Source organism: Talaromyces rugulosus, chromosome I, assembly GCF_013368755.1.
Source record: "Talaromyces rugulosus chromosome I, complete sequence".
Classification (NCBI taxonomy): domain Eukaryota; kingdom Fungi; phylum Ascomycota; class Eurotiomycetes; order Eurotiales; family Trichocomaceae; genus Talaromyces; species Talaromyces rugulosus.
Window position 1 is genome coordinate 1,703,500 of NC_049561.1, and position 17,482 is coordinate 1,720,981.

Consider the following 17,482-nt stretch of genomic DNA (forward strand, 5'->3'; position numbering starts at 1 on the left):
GATTGTCCTGATAATCTCGAAAAACCCTTGTTTGCGGATAGCCAGCAGACAGCATTATGAAATGAATTACTTATTCATAAGCACTCACTCCTCTCCCCGAAATTATTTGAGCGTAAATATACAGAGAACTTCAATGCCACTAACAGTCGCTAGCCATAGCAACAAATACAATATCCACACTCATAACTAAAAATATAGTATCATTTGTCGACATATCCGCCTTAGAAGTTAGGTCAACCTGGGGTCACGTGGAAGTAAACAAAGAAAGCAGTTTTTATTAGCGAACCACACTCAAATCTTGTACTTATCCTTACACACAGTCAACATTAAATATTGAATTCAGTCATTTCCCATCAAGCAAAGCTGTCTCATGCGGCGACCCAGAGCCTCAACATCTAACCTGCTCCGTCCTGATTTGGGTCCTAGGACTTCGTACTTTGTATTATCGTATATTACCCCATAGACAAAAAAAATCATCCCTCATACTTGAGCTTCTTGTCCTCCTTGTAGTCCTCCTTGTAATCATCCGCCAAATCGTCACCATGCCCCTTGAGAATATCCCCCGGATCATACCTGCGCTCGCGCATAAACCCCTCGAGCCGATCCCAATTTACACACTCACGCGCCACGTCCGGACGCACGCTGAGGTCGTGCCATGGCCGGTGCGACCAGTAGAACCGGTTGGTGGTTAGGTCCGGATGGCACATCATCGAGGTGCGCAATGCCTCGAGGCAGTGGCCTATATATATACTTATTAGTCTTTTTTTTCACTCTTTTACTAGGAGATGATTAAAAAAAAAGGTACTGGTGTGCTCTAAATCGCTCTCCTTTTGCTTAGCTGTCATGTTGGGATAGTAGTGCTCCGCCTGGAGCGTCTGTCGGATGCGTCGCTGCCCAGTCAAATTAGTCAATAACTAGAAATTTTGACTCTGTGATACTTAAAATACTCACTAGGCAGTGCAGATTGTGGTACACGCCGAGCATAAACAAGCTGTTGCTATTCTTCGTCACCACGGTGCGATTCGCATCTAGATGCTCGGCCTCGTCGGGGAGCACTTGCAAACCGTGTGCTGCAATAAATCAATTTCACTTACTTTTCCAAAACAGACATTCAATAGATACATACGATGAATGAGACGGTTCCACGCGCGCTCTGAGTCGTCACTGGGTGTTCCGAAGAAGGGATTGTTACTCCAGTAGTCCCACGGCGGCATGTCGATGGTGTACTCGATGGCGGGCGTGAGAGGGGCTTTTTTTCATGTTAAAGTCAACTACTCAGTACATATATAGTTTTACAGCCAATTTCAAACATACAGTACAGCTTTGGCCGCGGGGTTTCGCCCAAGATCAAGATAGTGCGTGCATGGGGCACGAAATTGATAGCAATCAAAACGAGAAGCACCATCAAGAGATGTGTCAATGCCGATATCAACCATGCCGTCCATCGACGAGGAGAGCGTTTTCGAGAAAGATGCACATGGTATTTCAGACCCAGAGTCTGCTCGACGTCGTGGCCGTCTAGCAGCGGCTCGGCTTCGACGCCCATATTGAATCCTCAAGCTATATATACTAGGGTATACAAATATGAGCCCAAAAAAAGAATTGTAATCCTGCACACAAGAAAAAGAAGAAGCAGTCCACACTTATTCTATCAGGAACCCTCTCACACAGTAATAAATGTATCGCCGATCACTCAACAACGAGTGGATGCGGACTTGCCCACGTAGACATGGATGCAAAGTGTGCTTATTGCCTGCACGGCAGATCACCCACAGGCCAGCCAACATTGAACATGTAGGTTAGTGATGTCAGCAGAAAATTGAGCTGCTGTTGGAGAGGGGTTGCTTAGATATGAAGTATAAGAAGGTTGACATGGACATGGATTGATTGCTCTGTGGTACACCCTCCAACCCAATTCCACAAACATACGCCAGAGTACCAGAGTTTCCAACTCTTGGTTAAAAAAACTCAATATGTGCCCCAAGCTAATGGTCCTTCTCGCCCTGTTCTGGTCGGCAGTGGCTCTTCCAATGCCATACGCAGAAGGTAGAAATCCACTACCAAAAGCATTGAGCTCCCACTGACAATCCGCAGAGGACGATTTGCCCGTCGGCACAGAGTACGAACTTGCCATTGACTGATAAGGCATCAACTTTGCAGCTATACGAACGTGAAACGAAAGATGTAGGGGCGGAAGGACGTGACTAGAGCAAGCGAGAATGGAAGATGCACCACATCGTACGATGGCTTACGATGGCGCCCTAGTAACGAGAAAGGGGAAGATAACGTGAGCACCAAGAATGAAATCAATTAAAAATAGAATGCATTTGCCTCCAGGTGTCGCTTAATCTATGATGAAATTTACGGTACATACTACATCAATTAATACATCTAGCTTCCTTTATTACTCTTTCTTGTACGTGCAAGTGTCTATCATGACATTGAACTAGCCCTAGGTTGGTAAGCATAGAATTGACATATGTAGTTTATCCTAGAATGAATTCATTCGTATAGCAAACCTCTTGTCTCTTAACTTGTAAACATAACATCATTATTTCTGACCATATCTCCCCCGGTACTCCTCCGCGCAGTCTCGAAAGTCGCTCGCCAGACACGGCTCCTCAGGATCCCCCCACCAGCCCTTACGATGCGAGAAAATCCCCGCCTCACACGCCAGTTTATCAGTGTAATGGACCAAATCCGCATGGAAATTGATACCGTCGACACCCCGGGTCGGATATCGTCTTCGAGACAGCGCATTCATATACGCCACTTGCCGTTTTACCTCGTCTGATGGCGGCAGAGACACATGGCCATCCCAATACGCCGTTGCCCATATGGCCTGAGCATCAGCTGCACGAAAGTTATTGGACATGCGCGCTCTCCCCAGAAACAGGATGGATGAATCGTTCAACGGGGCCATACCCTGGTACAGTCTGGCGGGCGTGAGGTTTGTGTCTCCTCCGACTGGTTTGGCGTCTACCGGAGGATGGCCCAGAATTGGGAATGTCTGGAGTATCTCTGCATCTGCCTTTTTGCTTAGTTCTTCCCATGTTTTTTCTTCGGCTGAAATGGTGTCGTCTGGTTGATGTGGGAGGCCGAGTTGAGCAGCTTGTTCGGGAGTGAAAAAGGGGTAGGAAGATATCCAGCCCGTGCCACATAGAACAGCATCAGTTGGCACGTTTGTTCCGTCTGTCAAGACGATTGCATTGGATGTCGTGCCACAGAGATCGCTTCGGTAGACGTTAACGTTCTTACTCACCAGATCCCAAAAGTCGCTGTGCTGGATGACTCCGATGGGACCACTGCTCCAGAAGAATCTATTCTGTTAGCTGTGATATTTTGCAAAAAAGATGAATGCAGCTTACGATGCTTTTGGCTCCAAGCCACGAAACCCCGGGAGAGCTCCCTCTCGTCCATGGTAATTTGCCAACGCCTTGAACCGCTTGTCAGCAGCATATATCTTCTCCTCGAGACTCGCTCTCTCGGCCTCGTTCTGGTGTAGGGCGAGAGATGCTGTAGGCAAAGTGTAAAAATGAGAAGGACTGAGTGCTGTAGCTTTCTGCGTTGCGCCGCCTTCTGCCGCATGTTTGTATCTTCCACCAGCTGCTGGATCCATGAAGATCCCCGGCCCTTCGCCTGAAGTGCGGATGATCCAGTTGACGTTTTTGCCCTTTTTGAGAGCGCCATACACCATGTCTGCAGCTGACTTGCCCCCACCGAGAACAGTGATGTTTTTATATGCTGCCGATGACTCGTCGGTGGCCAAAATCGTCCTCTCATGAAGCCCGAGGTCACGATGGTGCAGTATGGGAATTTTCCACTCTGGGCTGCGAGGAAACGTAGGCATATTGGGGATGGAAGTCAGTCCAGACGCCACGGCTAATTTCTTGCAGCATACAGACCGAGGCTGAGCACCGTCTACATGCAAGAGCCATCCGCCATCTTCATCATCATCACTACCGCGCTTTTCTACCGAGCGCACGTCTGCATTGACCCAGATTCGCGAGCGTAGAGACGCACCATTGTATACATGGCTGTCGACGTATTCTTCGAGATACCTGGTTACGTACCTGGCCTCAAAGGTGTCGTGTAGGCGGGGGGCATCGTCTGGGATTTCAAGAGCCACGTCTGCAAAGGAGCTCATGCGTAGAGGACTCTGAACCCAAAAGGCCTCAAAGACTCTTTCTGAGAGGACAGGTCAACTCAACTCTCACTCTAATCGAAGAGACAGACAAAAAACACATACCTGCACTCCATACCCCGCCGATGCTGGAATCCTTCTCGAAGATCGCCAGGCGCGCATCTGCATGGGTCTCCAGATAGAACCGAGCAAAGGCGATGCCGCTTAGCCCTAATAGCAGCAGCAACAACAACAGCAATAGTGAGCGTCGTACGATACTTTGTTTGGGCGATGCAACTCACCAGCGCCGATGACCGCAACGTCAACCTCCATCGCATGCCAGCAGGAGCAAATACCAGATTAGTTACTTCTTACAGCCGCTGATCCACGCGATTTAAAAGACGACGCCCGGCGAGTGGATTACCGGATGTGACGGCCCCAGCACATTAATTCCAATGTAGTACTGTAAAGTCTGTAACAATACCAAAATAATCCCCGATCCACTCACAGTTGCAGGATAGCGCCGTACTCACTGCCACTACTGCAGCAACCCCTGGTGGTTCCAGCCAAGTGGTAAAATTTGGCTGATCGACGGACCAGGACCACTCGAGATGTAACCCGTGCGCGAATGATCAACGTTCGTTCTCTTTGTTTGATCGCGGAAATAAGTGGGTTTGTCAGAAACTGGTTATCTCTGTATCTCTGTATCTCTGTATCTCTGTATCTCTGTATCTCTGTATCTCTGTATCTCTGTATCTCTGTATCTCTGTATCTCTGTATCTCTGTATCTCTGTATTGCTGTGTCTCTTTTCATCTGGCGATGAGTTCTATACGCAAGCACCCCACGGTCCCAGCGTTGATGCTTCAGATATTCGTATACCGGTCCCATGGGGAACCCTACTGACTCTTCTATGGCTAAGCCGGCTGCGATGCTTCCAAGCACAGAAAGCTGCCGGGACTCGGAATTACAGTTGTCGCCCGAATGGGCCAATGATCCCAGAAACCCTGTCAACTGGTCTCTTGCGCGGCAATGGAGCATCATCTTCCTTCTCTGGGGAGCAAACACCGTGGCGTACGTTTTTCTTGTGTATAGTCTTCATTTCAAAATTTGATCTTTCCTTCGGGCATGCTAGTACATGTAAGATTGAAGCTCACATTCAAATCAGCTCCATCTGTTCCACCGCGTTTGAACCGGCGCTGCCGTTCGTCATGGACGATTTTGGTTCGCATAGCAGCTCTCTCTCCGCATTCACTATTTCCATTTATCTCGTGGGATACTGCTTCGGCCCGCTGCTGGTTGCTCCGGTTTGTGAGCTGTATGGCCGTGTTGTGGCCTTGTATCCTGGGTTTGTCGTCTACCTTGCGGCGCTGGCCATCTGTGGTAGTAGTCATAGTATTGCCGTGTTTATCGTCTTCCGTGCCCTGATGCGGCTTTGCTGGCATTGAGTTTTTGATCTCTGGACGAGCTGTTATAGCTGATATTGTTGCGCCAAAGCGGCGTGGTCTGGCCGTGACGTTTATGACCAGTGGTGTTACTTTTGTGAGTGGTCAGGATGGTCTTTGATATGCTTGTGCAGACCTAGTAGGGCCCAACATTGGATATGTTAGTAGAAGCTCATAGTTGTGTCAAATAACTGACAGTTTAGGGCCGATTGTTGGCGGCTATATTGCCGAGACTATTGGATGGCGCTGGATCTTCTGGATCTCGATCGCATTTGTATGTTCTTGGTACCATTTATTCTGCTGTACAATGGAAACTCACATTGTATAGTTGAGAATATTCATGATCGGGTGTCTTTTGATTCTCCAAGAGACATACCCCCCGATTCTGCTCGCCCGGCATCAATCGGGCAGCAACACGGAAAAACCAGCATCATCACAGCTGTTTTTGAGAGCATGCACACGTCCGCTCCGATTTATTTTCCGTTCTCGCTTGATCCTCCTCTTCACTCTCTATACCTCCATCCTCAATTCCTACCTATATATCCTGCTGTCCACCCTGGGAACGACCTTCCAGACCGTATACAACTTCTCCACGGGGTCCAGTGGCCTCGCGTACCTAGGAATGATGACAGGCTTTCTTCTCAGCCAGATAACACTCGGCGTATTCTCCGACCTGTACGCCAACCAACAAGCTCGGCGCCGTGCCGACACAAAACTCAAGCCCGAAGACCGTCTCCCACCGCTAATCCTTGGCGCCGTGCTTTTACCGGGTGCTCTTTTTTTTATACGGATGGACCCTCGAAAAACACACCATGTGGATCGCACCGATCATCGGCAGTTCGCTGGTCGCCCTGGCAGCCATGTACTCCTATATCCCCGTGCAAATCTACGTGGTTGACGTGTACCCCCTCCACACGGCCAGTGCCACGGGGGCCATGTCCATCATCCGCAGCGCCATCTCGGCGGTCGTGCCCCTGGGCGCGGACCCGTTGTATGCGCGTCTGGGGTATGGATGGGGGTATACGCTGTTGGCAGGCTTGGCTCTGCCGTTTATTGCGTTTGGCGTGATCTTGGTACGATGGGGCGAGCGAATCTCGGATGAAGGAGGCTGCTATTAATTATTATTAGCTATGAACTTAAAAAAACTGTGTGTCCGTACTGCAATCTACGGGATATCAATCCGTTGACTGTTGGCTGCTCCGCTTTGCTCCACAAATTACATCAAGGAACCATATATTAAGCTTATTTGTGCCCACCACCGCCGTTGACACGAAAAACCCATTACTGCCGTTTTTATGTCTTTTCGTCCTTTTGTAATGAAGAATGGACAAAAATAGAAATAAAGTTGAGCCATGCGATCACATGCCAATTCCGACACGCCAGAAATTACCGATTTGGGCCTAGTGCGATCTAGGGCCCGAAAGGGGCCGCTTGGGGCCGCCACGTGACCGGAAAGCGGCCGCGATTGGCTTTTCTGGGGGCCGTTCGTTGTGTCGCTGTGTGGCTGTGGCGGGGCCCGGGGGGAAGAAAAGACAGGACCCTTCTTCACGATCGAATCCTTTTGTTCGATGGCCAAGTCTTTTCTGTTTTGATCCTGGGCTAATGGAGAAAGCGTGATCGATCAATCATGGCCCAGTCTTTGCTACCATTGAGATTACTGCCCCTGCCGTGACGACATCAATTCCGCCCAATCGCCGACCCCATCCAGCTTAGGGTCTCTCTCCTCTCTCTCTCTCTCTTTTCTCTCTCTCTCTTTCTTTCTGAATAAACTCTTCTTGTTTGTCGATATCATGTCGACGCATCACAATCAGGGCGGCGGCCCGGCTGACCACCAGTCTCTTTCTACGCCGCAATTGAACCGGTCCTGTGAATCATGCCGCGCCCTGAAAGTGCGCTGCTTGCCCGATACCAACATGCCCAACCAGTGCCAGAGGTGCACAAAGGCAAACCGGCCCTGTATCTTTGTCGCGCCACAGAGACGCCGGCCCCGGAAACGCACGGATTCGCGCGTGGCCCAGCTGGAGAAGGAGATGGCCGCAATGCGCTCCATGCTCAAGGACCGACGAGCTGCTGCTGCCGCCGCCGCTGCTGGTGGTGGTACTGCCACCAAGGAAGAAATCATTAACGAGGAGTCTGAGTCGGGGAGTGAAGAGGAAGAGCAGGACGAGGTCGACTTTGGCGTCATGCCCATGGAGAAACCGCATCCGCTCAACTATCAAGAAATAAAACTGGTCAACGTCAACCCTTCTCAGTCGCCCGGTGTTCGCTCAACCTATGACCTGTCAGGCGATGGCCATTCTATGCAGAGCACACCCTCGCTGATCCCACACTCCAGTTCTCCCGATTTTGGAGACGGAGGCGATATCGTAGATCGCGGTCTTATCTCGCCCGCCGCCGCAGAAGATTTTCTCTCGCTGTTCATGACCGATTTGCTGGATTATTTCCCTTTTATTGTGCTACCGTTAGATACCACCGCCGCTCAACTGCGCCAGTCAAAACCCGTGCTTTTCTTGGCCATAATCGCAGCCGCTGCCATTGCCGTGGACGCCGGGTTAGCCAACGTGATGAACCACGAGATCATCAGCCTTTACTCGCAGCGATTCTTTTTCCGCGGCGAAAAATCTTTGGAAATGGTGCAGGCGCTTATCCTGATGAATATATATTACCTTCCACCTGATTCTCCTTCGCAAATTCAAGCTTATCAATATTCCCACATAGCCGCCACCATGGCAATAGAAGTGGGCATCGCATACAAGAAGCGCATGCCGCGAAAGCCCAATCGAAATAGGAGACAGGCCACGCCAGCTGAAAAATTCGATGAGCAGATGGCTGAACAAGCGCGGACTATCTTGACATGTTATCACCTTTCTTCGACGTATGTATTCCTATACGCCTTCTATTTCACGAACGAGTACTTACTATTGCAGGGTGGCCATGAGGACGCGGCGACCGAATATGCTGCAATATAACGACTGGATTAAAGAATGCGTACGAATGCTCAGCAAGTCGCCAATCGAGTCGGACAGGCGGCTTGCTATATGGTTTGAACTTCAAATTATCACAGACGAGGCTTTGTCATCCTTTGGCCTCGACGACACGGCGTCCACCGCTCCGTTGACGGAGACCCGGGTGAACGCTGTCCTACGGCTATTTGACAAGAAGATGGACGACTGGAAAGAGAACCTGGACGCGGAAGACCTCACAGGTAAGAATGAGTTTATACATGAATCTATATATCCATTTAGCTCACCTCATAGTGCCAATGGTGCTTGAATACCAACATGCTCTTCTATCCATCTACGAACTCGGCATAGGCGAAGGATATCGCGAGCCCGATGCCATCAAACGACAATACTACACACTCCCTGCCCCTGAGAGCGGCGAGCAGCAATACGAGCCGCTGAGCGCGCTCCGAGTTGACCTCAACATCAAATGGCTCAACGCAGCACATGGCCTGCTAGACTCATTTTTGAACTGCGACGTGCACACAATGCGGAAAATGCCGAATCTGACGTATTCCCGAGTCGTGCTGGGCGTGATGGTCCTGCTTAAGATTTTTTTCTCGATCAAGTCCGGTGCCCTGCGGGATGTCATTAGCCTGGGCACGGTCAACATGGAGCAATATCTTGAGTCTATGACTGAACGACTCACCGAGGCCAGCGCCGGCTCCAAGTACCCGATCCCATCGCGCTGGCTGCGTGTGGTTGGCGGCAAGGCGCGTGACTGGCTGACGAGGTTTGAGAATCATCGAACGGAAAAGGAAGAAGCTCGGCTGCAGGCTCAGCGCGACGCTGAAAAGGCAAAGGCAAAGGCCGCTGCCGCCGTCACGGTGGTTGGTCCGTCGACATCGTCATTCACGGCCGCGTGGCATGGAGGTATTGTGCCTACGCCGACCAAGGTGGTGCCGGTTGGGATGCAGCCAGCGTATCCGGATGAGTATCACCAGCAACAATATCATCAGCAACGTCAACATGAACAAACGCACGAGTTCAATCCGAATCTCGCCTACCAACAAACAACAAACACAAGCCCCGTGGCCAGCATGTCAGCGACATCTGCCACCTCTGTTCACAACTACAACCATAATGCATGGCCAACACCCACCCAAAACGACCCAGGAATGCATCATCAGCATCATCACCAGCAGCAACAGCAACAACAACATCATCACCCACACATAAACAACCCTCCCGCAGTCGCCCACCCCTACACTCTTCCCTCCCAACCCGCCGCCGCCGTCTGGTCCTTTCAGCACGACATGGCCAACCTCCAACAGCAACAACAACAGACCCAAACACAACCCTTCCCTCTTGACCTCGGCGGCCAACAAGATGCTACTTCAAACCATACCAATAATCCCATGTATTCCATGGAAAACGCTATTCCAATGGACATGGAATTTGACTGGGTTCCTGACCGGGGAATGTTTCAGTTGCCTACTTTTTGATAAAGAAAAAAAATTTTTTTTTCATTTCTACTTTTGCATTTATCTGGCAATAAATAATAGATTTTCCCTTTTTATTTATCTTCTCTTCTCTTCTCTTTTTTTTGCGGATTGGTTTGTTCTTTTCGTTTTGCATATATTAATGTCGAGTTTAGAATTTTTTGATGTGATGGTTGATGTTTCTTTTCTTTTCTTTAATACCTGTATTGATTACATAGGGCTCTCTACATATATACATATACGTGTTGGTGGCACATGGCATTTGGCAATAGATAAATCAGTTTATATTCGTTTCGTCGTGACTCGTCGGGTACATAAATTGTTATCATACATAAACATAAAGCATAAGCATATAGCATAAGCATACAATCATTTCAGAAGAAAAAAACATAATTACAAACGCTCAAATAACACTAAACGCTTCCAGAGCATCCATAAACCCGCCAATAGCGCTCGCGCCGAGAATCCCGCGCATGGCGGTGCGCTTCAAATCACGATGTCGGTCGTATGGCTGCGGGCTGTGGTATCCTTTTCGACTGCGTGAGGATCGGTGGCGTTGTGGTAGTTGCTGCTGTTGCTGATGTTGTTGTTGTTGTTGCTGCGGAGCGAGGTATTGCTGGGGTTGGGAGATGTTGTCGGACATGCTCCGTGAAAAGGCGCGCGTGGGGGGAGGTGGTGCTGGGGTGTATCGGGGTTGTTGATAAGACTGGGAGCCCCCAGTCGGGGTCGTGGAGAGAAAGCCGTTTGGTGCTGTACTACTGTAGTAAGTCTGGTGGTGGTGGTGGTGGTGTTGTTGATGGACGCCGTTGCGCGCGTTGGAGGAGGAAGGGCTGGATGTTGGCGCTCTCGCGGGATATAGGCCATTTGCATGTACATTATTTGGCTGCGGTACAGGAATTGGCCGTGTCTGCGAGTGCGTGTTGACAGTGTCTTTGTGTCGCCAGTTGCTTTCGGTGTCGCTGCCAGGAACTTTGTTCGAGACAGAGTAGGAATAGGGCCGCGATGCCGGTTCTCCACTAGACGACCTAGCAGCAGCAGTAGTGGTATATTGTCGACCATCACCATCACCAGTAGCAGCAGGCTGTCGATTCTTTCTCTTTGTTTTCCGCCTCATCGACGACGATGTTGAACTGTCCGAATCTTCGGAATCGCTGTGGACGTGCGCCTGTTTGGTCGAGTATAGTTTGCGCAGTTGAGCAGCCTGAGTTCGCGCGTCTTGCGAGTGTGGTTTCCGCCAGTCGGTGGTAGTCCCCTCGAGATAATACCCTTGCATGTCCGGGCGGCCATAGCCGTCGTCTGAATAGCCGTCTTCACTTCCGGACGACACATATGCATGAGGAAAACCTGCTGCTGCTGCTGCATTGGCGTCATATGTGACGAGTCGCTGGCCAACTTCTTCCCGAATCCAGCGATTGAGCAAGGCGTCGAGTATTGTCCCTGTCAGTCGAAGCATATCCTTTGGCAATTCTTCTACGGCGTTCAACGACGACTCCACGCCTAAAGGAATTATTGGTAGTTTGGACATGCCCGGGCTGGTGGGAGAGGACAGGTCTTGTGTCGAGGACGTGCTGGATTCGAATTTGACAGTCGGTGCTCGGTCTTCTTTCGCTTCTTGACGCGCAAGATCCCATAGACGGTCGAGTTTCTTGGTCGACCAATATCTGACAATCAGCATATTCTGTGCATCAGCCCTCTCCTGAGCAATAAGCTCTTCGGTAAGGGTGTTGAGAACACTGAATGGTCCATGACGTTAGTACATGTAAACAGTAATAAAGACATGTCAACCCACTTTTTCACTTCCACCAATCGGCCCAGCTGCAACACCTGGACTATCACCATCAGACTAAATTTGAGAGACTCGAGCTGTGCGAGAAGATAAGTGACGCGCTGCTTCTTGAAGCAGGTCTTGAAACGCTGCTGAACGGACTGCGGGCCGCCGCCGCCCTCGGTTGCTTGAGAATTGGGCTTCTGCACTTCATCCAGCATATCCTCGACCTCCTCAAACACGGTGCGCGCCTGCTCGCTGATCTGGTTTGCGGTGTCCAGACAATCCTGCGTGTGCACCGAGTGCTCAGACTGCAGGCTTTGGCGGGCTTGTTTGAGGCTGGTTGAGAACAGAGTGATGCCCTTGGAGATGCTGTGGATGTCGACGCCTAGGTTTGCGACCTGGCATGCGACTGCGTTCAAGAGCAGGGCCAGCCGCAAGCCGGCGCCTGCAACACTGGCGACGCTACCTGTTGATTCGCGTGAGTACATCAAGCGCGAATGCAAGGCAAGAAACCTGGCGACGTACCTGTGTCGGCCATCTAAAAGACGATTCTGAGACTTGCTGCGAGATCACCTAGCGTTCAAGAGCAAGATAGTAGTGTCGTGTTCAAAATACACAAAGTTCTGCAGGTGGTTTCATAGTCATATTCATAGTCGAGTCCAGTCATAAGTCAGCAGTGTTATTAACCAGACCCCACAGGCGTTGCCACAGCCCTGGAAACAGACTTGAGGCTCCTCAGGCCGCGTTCATGGCCACCGGCCAGAAGCACGCAGGGTCATTGGCCACCAGCACACCACGGACTGCGCCCGGCGAGCGATAGACTTCACATCTTTGCCCTTCGGAGCATTAGCTGAACAGGGCGCGGACGCTAGAGAGAGAAGCCGGTCGCGATCAGTGCGACGATGATTCACGAAGGTTTGAGCTGACCTGCTGCAGCCTGCAGACGTCATGTTTGCCTTGTTTGCTTGCGAGTCTGCACTGCCCCGCTTTCTTCTGTACACCAAGGTAGACTATACAACTTGCCTATTAATACCAGCAGAGTCTTTTTTCCCGATTCTCAGGAGAGGCTCTGGAAATTCTCTCTCTCTCTCTCTCTCTCGCCCTCTCAGGCGTTGCATAAGTGCTGACAGATGGCTCGTATAGACATACTGATACGGACATACGGTATACGGATTATAAAGGCCATCGCTATCAGACCAGACTGGCATTGAGGCCATGTAGTGAAAAGAAGCCTGCTGCACGTTACAAACTTAATAATACTACGTCTTCGGTCTATATTCTCTATCTGCAACACTGGTCTGAAACAGACCAGGATCAGCGTCTTGATACGCTCGGCTCTCGACTGCCGAGCCATGCCCCTCGGGTTTCTTGCTACACACTTGAAACCGATGTTAGACAGTATAGAATATAGTACTATTGAATAATTAGCAACTTTCTTTAAAATGTAGTCTTGAGTTGTATGCGCAATGTGGATCGAGCCCCTTTTCTGGGCCGTGACCAACCAGCGACCGCGTGGTGGCTTGCGACAACTCAACCTTTCCGCTTTGAGACGTTTCGTCTATCGATACCTAGCTTTGTGTTTTCTTCATGCTGTGATTACTTCGGTCTCTGCTGCACCTCCAGAGAGCCGCTGAATCTCCTATAGAACGAGCGTGTGTATTTCTCGTCAAGTGGCCCCAATTCTATAGGCGACTAACCTTGTTCTGCGTTCTCAGAGCGTGACTTGCGTCGCACGCCGTCTCGTGCGCTTTTCCGAACGCCCGCTTGTCCCATGCTGACACCCACGACCGACTAGTCAAGAAACCGGCATCCGACAATTTATAAATAATACCCTCACTTTGACCGGCCAGCATTCGCATACTCCATCGCGCGGATGGGGTCTCTCTCCGGAAGGGCGGCTATCAGGGACGACTCATATACGGAAAACCCGGCGGCACCACTACCACTATCGTGACTCGGCAAATCGAAGCTGCATTGGTTATTAGAACAATCGTATAATGGCGTCAGAAGCACCAGCCACGGCACCATCGGCCGAGTCGAAGCCGCCTCCTCCGCAGCCCCAGGCAGATTTGGATGATTTTGGACTCCCGATTCGAACGAGCAAGGAGCGTACGCCTCCGCCGCAAGACTCGGCTTCTACCTCGCCTTCATTCCATGATGCCCAAGAGTTTTCGCCGAAGAATGAAGAGCCTCCACCTGTTGCGGAACAAAAGGAAGAAGAAAGAGGAGAAAAAGAAGAACAAAAAGCAGCACCCAGCGGCGCGATTACGCCTACCGGAGATCAAGAAAGGGGGCATGCAGGTCTTTCAAACGAAGCTCAGCAATCCACTTCCGTCACTGGACTGGGCGTGACGATTGAAGAAGTTACAAAACCAGAATTGGCGGATGCGGCAGACTCATCCGCTAATCATACGACAGAACATACACAAACTGGTCAAGACAGCTCTGACGCCAGGGCGTCTCACGAAAAACATGCCGCAGTAGGCGCTTCGGAATGGTCCCATCAGAAGCTCACCGAAGAGCACGGTGACGAAGAGAGCGATAGTGAAGACGATTGGAAAGCTATGCCGGCTCTGGGGGAGCTTGATCATTATGATGACTACGGCAGACTGGTTGCCAAAGGCTCGCGGATTGAAGACGAAGACTACGCCGACATAGGAAGTGCCGCTCGCGGATACACGCGTGTGCAGCTAGACGAAGATGCTCAGTCTGCAACCAGCATGGATGAGGATACAAGCTATCTCTTCAAAGAAAGCCACGGCACTTCGCTTGGAATCGACGATGAAACTCGCGACCCGCTCAGCCAGCTCCAGGCTACCAAGGTTATCCTCAGCGAGGGCCAGCGTATCGCATATGTTGGTGTGGTTCGACTAGCTGTATACCAAATGACCAAGGATTTGGAGAACGTCGTAGCGACCAAGTCCTCCAAGAAGGCCTTTCAAGACGCTCTGGACTCGACGAAGAAATGGAGTCAAGCAGTCATGATGCGCCTTTTTGCACACATGGACATTGATTCCGCAGAGCAGGTCATGATTGAGCAGCTGGCGGAGCACGGTGTGCAATCTGCAGACCTTGTGCCAACGCTGATGAAAAGTGCTCGAGTTGAAAACCCCATGGCTGAAGAGCAAAGTCCATCTCTAAATTCTCCGTCGATTTCGTCGCCCAGCCTTGGCAGTGGACATAGAGACAGTCTCAGTCCATCTGAAACGAACAACAAAACCCCCGAGAATGAGAAAGAAGCGTCGCTGTCTCCTGGAACTGACGGTGTGCCAGAAGTGCAAACTCCGTCTCAAATGCCAACTTCGGCCAAGATAGAAATCGATCTTCGCTGGACTGTCCTATGTGACCTTTTCCTTGTCTTGATTGCAGATGCTAATTACGACTCTCGATCACGCTATTTACTAGAGCAGGTTGGAAAAGCCATGAATATTTCGTGGATGCAGATATGCCGATTTGAGAAAAAGGTCATCGATGCCTTGGAGATGGAACAAGCGGCCGCCAAAGAAACATGGGACGAATCAGAACACATGGAAGAGCGCCGAAAGAAATCAATGAAGAAGAAATATATGCTTATGGGCCTAGCAACCGTAGGCGGAGGCTTGGTTATAGGCTTATCGGCTGGTCTACTGGCGCCCGTCATTGGCGCCGGCCTAGCAGCTGGGTTTACGACGATTGGCATATCCGGCACTGGTGCTTTCCTGGGAGGAGCTGGCGGGACTGCATTGATTGCCTCTGGAGCTACTCTTACCGGTAGCTATACAGGATTGAAAGCCTCTCATCGGCGGACAGCTGCCGTGCAAACATTTGAATATCGACCTTTACACAACAATCAAAAGGTCAATCTGATCGTTACTGTTTCGGGATGGATGACTGGAAAGGTTGATGACGTCCGGTTACCTTTTAGTACAGTGGATCCAATCATGGGAGATATATACTCTGTCTTCTGGGAGCCCGAAATGCTGCAAAGTATGGGTTCAACCATCAACATTCTGGCAACAGAGGTAGGCCAGACCGAAATGAAGACGATAAGGATGCGTACTGACAAAAAAACTAGGCACTGACCCAAGGTTTGCAACAAGTGCTCGGTAGCACCATTTTGACCGCATTAATGGGAGCTCTTCAACTTCCCCTCGTGCTCACTAAGCTATCCTACCTTATCGACAATCCATGGAATGTCTCCCTAGTGCGGGCAAACGCAGCCGGGTTGATTCTTGCGGATTCTCTCATGAGCCGTAGCCTTGGAAAAAGACCAATCACCCTACTTGGTTTTTCTCTCGGTTCGCGAGTGATCTTCTCCTGTCTCAAGGAACTTGCCAGGAAGGGTGCACACGGGATTATTCAAAACGTTTATATGTTTGGCTCGCCAATAGTGGCCAACAAAGACGATTATATGAAAGCCCGGAGCGTCGTGGTCGGACGCTTTGTGAATGGTTATTCCTCAAACGACTGGATTCTGGGCTACCTATTTCGAGCGACCAGTGGTGGCATCATGCGTGTCTCTGGCCTTGCGCCTGTTCTCGACGTCCCGGGGCTCGAGAATTTGGATGTCACAAACCTCGTCAGCGGACACATGAGCTATCGTACCGCAATGCCGCGACTGCTGCGCGAAGTTGGCTGGGAGGTACTCAGCGACGAATTCGCAGAAATCGAAGACCCAGATCCCGAGAACCACGCGGAACGACAGCGCGAACTGATCCGCGAAATCGACGAAGCCCGCAGGGAGGCAGAGGAGAAGCCAGACAAGAAGAAATTCGGCTTGTTCAAACGGTCTCGTCTCGCAAAGAAGAAAGGCTGGGAGACATACGACCCAGATCAAGTAGACTCATCATCGCCGCATAGTAACAATTCACCGGGATCGACGTTTGTGCAAGATAGTATTCTTTTCGATATCGATGCTATCAAAGCAGAACTCGCCTCGGAGCAAATCGAGGTCAAGCAGTTAGAGTCCACGCTACCTCCGATCAAGGTGGAATTGAACAGCCCTCAGCATCCTGCAGAACCATCACCCCGTCCAGACCTGAAGCAATCCAAAAGTGCAGATGATGCCGCTACGCTGGTGGACAAACAGTCCACGACCACCGACCCAAAGACCTCCCCTCCTCCCCCTCCTCTTCCAGTTTCAGAAGCTAAACCAGACGAGGATGCTCAATTGACCTTTGACACATCTTACCACGTTCCCTCGCATGACGCTCGGCCTCCACTTCACTCAGCCGCGACTATGCCCGCTGATTTTGGACATAATGCCTGGGCTGACGACGACGGACATGGACATGGACACGGACACCATGGCGAGGAAGAGGAAATCCAGATGACGTTTGAATGAGCATGACCACTACTTTTGCATATTCGCTGGTTTTTTTTTTATCTTATTATTTTCACTCTATATTAATATCACCTTAATTTGACTATTAACTATCCTGTGATGCGCCACAAAACGATGTTTATCAGTGTGGACGCTTTTTCCCCTGCTTTTTTTTTGTCGGAGTTTCATTTCAAATCGGTGCCACTGGCTTTTTGTGTTCTTTTATTTTCTTCTCCCTGCATGTGAGTGGCTTTTCGACATTGGTGTACGGTTTTTCATGGTTTTGCATTGGTTTGAGTAGACGGGCATATTAGCATGCTATACGTTATGAAGTTTCTACATGAATGGTTTTACTTAGAGAGACTCTGCACTCCATACCCACGCGTAGTATATACTATATAG

At 50.3% G+C, this 17,482-nt stretch overlaps 6 protein-coding genes across 6 annotated transcripts; 3 read left to right on the plus strand and 3 right to left on the minus strand.

The window, feature by feature from the left end:
* Window positions 1-473: 473 nt before the first annotated feature.
* On the minus strand, window positions 474-4,456 carry TRUGW13939_00570 (uncharacterized protein; the record flags this gene model as incomplete). Its single annotated transcript, XM_035483777.1, has 9 exons — window positions 474-739; window positions 806-890; window positions 952-1,070; window positions 1,127-1,249; window positions 1,315-1,518; window positions 2,563-3,320; window positions 3,369-4,188; window positions 4,250-4,354; window positions 4,426-4,456. 9 exons carry the CDS (start codon window positions 4,454-4,456, stop codon window positions 474-476), a joined length of 2,511 nt encoding a protein of 836 aa, XP_035339670.1.
* Window positions 4,457-5,010: 554 nt separating this feature from the next.
* TRUGW13939_00571 (uncharacterized protein) lies at window positions 5,011-6,684 on the plus strand (the record flags this gene model as incomplete). Its single annotated transcript, XM_035483778.1, has 6 exons — window positions 5,011-5,195; window positions 5,290-5,540; window positions 5,619-5,663; window positions 5,770-5,840; window positions 5,895-6,336; window positions 6,425-6,684. The coding sequence occupies 6 exons, from the start codon at window positions 5,011-5,013 to the stop codon at window positions 6,682-6,684; spliced, it is 1,254 nt and encodes a 417-aa protein (XP_035339671.1).
* On the minus strand, window positions 5,225-5,566 carry TRUGW13939_00572 (uncharacterized protein; the record flags this gene model as incomplete). Its single annotated transcript, XM_035483779.1, has 1 exon — window positions 5,225-5,566. The coding sequence occupies one exon, from the start codon at window positions 5,564-5,566 to the stop codon at window positions 5,225-5,227; it is 342 nt and encodes a 113-aa protein (XP_035339672.1).
* Window positions 6,685-7,356: 672 nt separating the features above from the next.
* Window positions 7,357-10,013, plus strand: TRUGW13939_00573 (uncharacterized protein; the record flags this gene model as incomplete). Its single annotated transcript, XM_035483780.1, has 3 exons — window positions 7,357-8,441; window positions 8,494-8,771; window positions 8,824-10,013. The coding sequence occupies 3 exons, from the start codon at window positions 7,357-7,359 to the stop codon at window positions 10,011-10,013; spliced, it is 2,553 nt and encodes an 850-aa protein (XP_035339673.1).
* A 400-nt stretch (window positions 10,014-10,413) lies between these two features.
* Window positions 10,414-12,316, minus strand: TRUGW13939_00574 (uncharacterized protein; the record flags this gene model as incomplete). The annotated part of the gene is made up of 3 exons (XM_035483781.1): window positions 10,414-11,743; window positions 11,800-12,244; window positions 12,304-12,316. The coding sequence occupies 3 exons, from the start codon at window positions 12,314-12,316 to the stop codon at window positions 10,414-10,416; spliced, it is 1,788 nt and encodes a 595-aa protein (XP_035339674.1).
* A 1,459-nt stretch (window positions 12,317-13,775) lies between these two features.
* On the plus strand, window positions 13,776-17,101 carry TRUGW13939_00575 (uncharacterized protein; the record flags this gene model as incomplete). Its single annotated transcript, XM_035483782.1, has 2 exons — window positions 13,776-15,779; window positions 15,833-17,101. 2 exons carry the CDS (start codon window positions 13,776-13,778, stop codon window positions 17,099-17,101), a joined length of 3,273 nt encoding a protein of 1,090 aa, XP_035339675.1.
* Between the last annotated feature and the right edge of the window lie 381 nt (window positions 17,102-17,482).